Below are 3,445 nucleotides of genomic sequence, written 5' to 3'. Positions count from 1 at the left end.
CCGAGTGCTTCACAACTGACCCCATGTCCCAGCTGGACACATGTGCCCGGGTCTCTGGACTTAGTCCCAGGACCACATCAGAGGAGGGGTGACTGCACAGAGTAGCAGGGACTCTGGACCCCAGGGATAAATTTCTACTGACTCACCATGAAATCAGGGGCAAGACCCAAGGCATCCTGTGCCAGTTAATCCTAGTCACATCACCCTGAACCAACTGTTCCTCCCTCCAGATTAAAAAAAGAAAGATGAGGCCACAAAGAAAGTTTGGGCTCACACAGTTAAAGGAAGGGCCTGGGGCCTCAGGGGTCTCAGGCCGGGCCCCACTCCACGAGCAGCCTGTCGCTGGTGCTGGAGCAGGGACAGCACAGGACTCAGACCCTGTGGACCGTCTTACTGGGAGGCGGAGAAGGGAGCACAGAGGAAACCTCCTCCTCCAAGCAGCCCACGACTTCTCCCTCTGCTTTGCCCTTGGACATGTCCTCTCACTTCCTTGGGATTCACTTTCTTCGTTGCAAAGAAACAGTAACTTGAACCTCTCAAGGATGATGAGCAGGATGGGATGGGGGTGGACCAAGTTTATGATGAGTCCTTCTCGGGGGCCTCCCCCTCTGTGCCCCAGGGTCTAGCTTCCCGGCATCTCCTGTTGAACTTGGCCCTTTGTGGCTCCGGGCGAGGCATGTTCTACTGAGGACCAGGAGGTGCTGCACATGAGCGGGTCCTCCCCCTGGGAGTCCTGGTTCAGTGAGCAGAGGAACAGGGGGGCTGGGCTTGCAGGGGCCTGGCAGGGAGGCAGGAGGGAGGCGGGGAGGGGGAGCAGACAAGGGGAGAGAGATCAGAGACCTGGACCCAGAAAGGGGGGTACCCGTGGGGTCTGCGCCGGGTCCTCCATGACCACAGGCACCGGAGTGAGCCAGGCAGGTCCTCCCACATTTGTTCTGGTTTATTTGACAGGGACAGGTTGTTCAGATACTGGCTGGACAGGGTGGCGTTCCTCTTGACAACCTTGTGTCCAGGGTCAGGTCCTCGTCTTCAGCCGCAGGCACAGTGTCTGCGGAGACGGTTGGCGGGGGCAGGATGCCTGGCCCCCTGCTCTCTGACTCACAGGACATTCATACAAACATTCCCGCAGAAGGTTGAGCAGCATATGTTATTTGCTTGACATTCTCGGTGATCTGTGCAGGGGATTGTGCACAGATATATTTTGGGTCTTTTCTCACACTGCTTGATTTCTGAGGGTGGTTGCTTTTCTGAAACAGAGCGGAGGAAAGGTCAGTGGAACCAGGCCCCCGAGAATACCCCTCGAAAGCTTAAAGCCTCCTCCAAGACCCCAGACACAGGCCCACTCATGACTCTTGAACTTTCAGGGAACTCACCTCCGCCCTTCACCAGATCCTGGTGATGGGTAGTATCTTAAATCCCACTCCTCCTGCTCTTCCCCAATAGACCTCGATGCCTGGACTTCTGACTCTCTCCATAATCCTGCAACAGGACTCCGTCTCCCATACTAGTCATGGCCTTGGCCAAATCACCTCCATAGAACCTGCACCCGAACCCTGAGAAATCCACAAAGGCGAGGGTGACCTGCTAACTCTCCCCTACTCTCCACGATCTGTGGGGACCAGAGACGAAGGTGAACTTGCCCCTTCATCCTCTCTCCTCTCATGCGGACACTGTCTGCACGATCCCTGCCACTTCCCAGCCACACAGCACCCTCAGCGTTTCCCTTCCCCTCTCCCCATCCTGCTCCCTCGGAGGTAACTGTAACTTGACCTGTACATCCCAAATGTTGCCCTCTGGAGGTTTTTCACTCTACATCTACTCCCTTGAACATGATATATTTAGCCGTTACCTGTGTGCATAAACCAAAGAACAGTTGTTTGTTTTCCCACCTGATTCTTGCTCAGGTGTATCTTTCCCCGTTGTAGGTATCACGTGTCTCTGGATTTGGGGGATGGGGAATGAAAAGATGCTGGTTCCCCCTCCACCCCCATCACTCTTCCTAGAGCCAGATAAAGAGACTGGAGGACTGTGATTTGGGAAGAACCAGAGTCTTCATAGTGCCGTGGTCCAAATAGGATGTCGGAAAGTTCTAATTCCCAGGTTCTCCTTAGACTGGACACGTCACCTCCCCCCCCACCGCCCCCTGCCCCATCACCTACGGTTCATCCTCTGGCTGCGTTGCCCTCCCCGGGCCTGCAGCAGCAGGACGCAGAGAAGCAGGGTGAACAGCAGAGCCTGGGTTCTCATGACTCTGGCCTGAGTGGTGAGCGCTCCGTCTGGCCCGGACTCCCCGGGACAGCTGAGTGGGGAGAGGGAAGGGAAGGAAGGAGAGGTGATCCTGGGCTCCTGGCTGCCTCTCCTGGCCAAGCTGGGGCAGAGCAAGGAGCCCTTGTTTCCTCCCCTGGCCTGCCCCTCAGCACGGCCCACTCCTGTGACCCTGGGGCTCCTACAGGGATGGTCCTCCTCTCATAGCTAATCTTCCTCTTTTGTGAACAGAAGTTTTTTTTTTTTTTTTCTGGAAGATGTAATCTATTTCTATTTTCTAATTACAAAGTAATTTATAAGAAAAGAGACAAAGAGTGTTAAAAAAGATGATCATCTCACTGCCTGGAATTAACATAAGCCCTGTCATACTGTCTTTCTAGTTTCTTTGCATATTTACTATGTACAATTCTTTGTCTTCTCACATTTTGAATCATCACGGGTAGCTTTTGTTACCCATCCTCTCCACTCTCAATGAATTACGTAAATATTTCACAAAACATGGTTTCTCATAATTGCACAGCCCTCACTTAACATAAATGCCTATTGTCAAGCATCTGTATTACATTAATTACTGATTATCTGGACAATGTCCTGTTGAACACTTTTATTCAAAAGTCCTGTTTTTTTTTCCTTTTCTTTTAAAGTAAGGCAGCTGGAATTTGTGGGTGAGAAAGTGAGTAGGTACATAGTGTTCTTCCTGGCTTAGCAGGAGACACTTCTCATATCAAAGAAAATCCAGGACTTCTCGATGGGTGAATATCAAAGAGGCTGTAATGTGACCTATATGTTCCTGAGTGGGAAGGAAAGATGGGCTGCAACCAAAATCACCATTAAGTTCCCAGCCTTTGAACTGACTTTTTCTCCTCTTCTGCCCCCTGTTCCAGACCACAACCCCCTGCCACCACCCCCTACACCCCACAACTCTCCCAGTAGGAATAAGCCAGATAAAAAAATTCAGCCTGTTGCTGCAGACACTCTACTCAGATACCTTCAGAGGTAGGTGGAGGTAAGGGTTTTGAGGCGTGAGCTTTTGTTTGTGGCTTGCTCAGGTGAGTTTCCTGCCCAGTAATGTCAACACTCTTCCTGTTAAATGGGGATTATTGCCTGAGGTACGAATAAGACAATTGATAGAGAGGGCATGGGGACTGTCTGAAGTGCTCTCGGTAAAAGGAGCAGAGAT

The 3,445-nt window shown here is 51.8% G+C and overlaps 1 protein-coding gene across 1 annotated transcript; it reads right to left on the bottom strand.

Moving 5' to 3' along the window:
• Nucleotides 1-931: 931 nt before the first annotated feature.
• WFDC10A (WAP four-disulfide core domain 10A) lies at nt 932-2,247 on the bottom strand. Its single transcript, XM_065919808.1, has 2 exons — nt 2,160-2,247; nt 932-1,247 (listed from the first exon to the last, which is right to left on the bottom strand). Exons 1-2 carry the CDS (start codon nt 2,245-2,247, stop codon nt 1,099-1,101), a joined length of 237 nt encoding a protein of 78 aa, XP_065775880.1. The 3' UTR covers nt 932-1,098.
• Nucleotides 2,248-3,445: the final 1,198 nt, after the last annotated feature.

The sequence above is a fragment of the Muntiacus reevesi genome, chromosome 2 (assembly GCF_963930625.1).
Source record: "Muntiacus reevesi chromosome 2, mMunRee1.1, whole genome shotgun sequence".
NCBI classification, from domain to species: Eukaryota; Metazoa; Chordata; class Mammalia; order Artiodactyla; family Cervidae; genus Muntiacus; species Muntiacus reevesi.
This window is presented reverse-complemented; position numbering and strand designations above follow the sequence as displayed.

Bases quoted from the DNA above. Each gene is read 5' to 3' on its own strand.
- WFDC10A (XM_065919808.1), bottom strand. From the start codon at position 2,247: ATGAGAACCCAGGCTCTGCTGTTCACCCTGCTTCTCTGCGTCCTGCTG. The intron at 1,248-2,159 runs GTAGGTGATGGG...GCTCTGTTTCAG, and splicing joins ACGCAGCCAGAGGATGAACC to AAAAGCAACCACCCTCAGAA.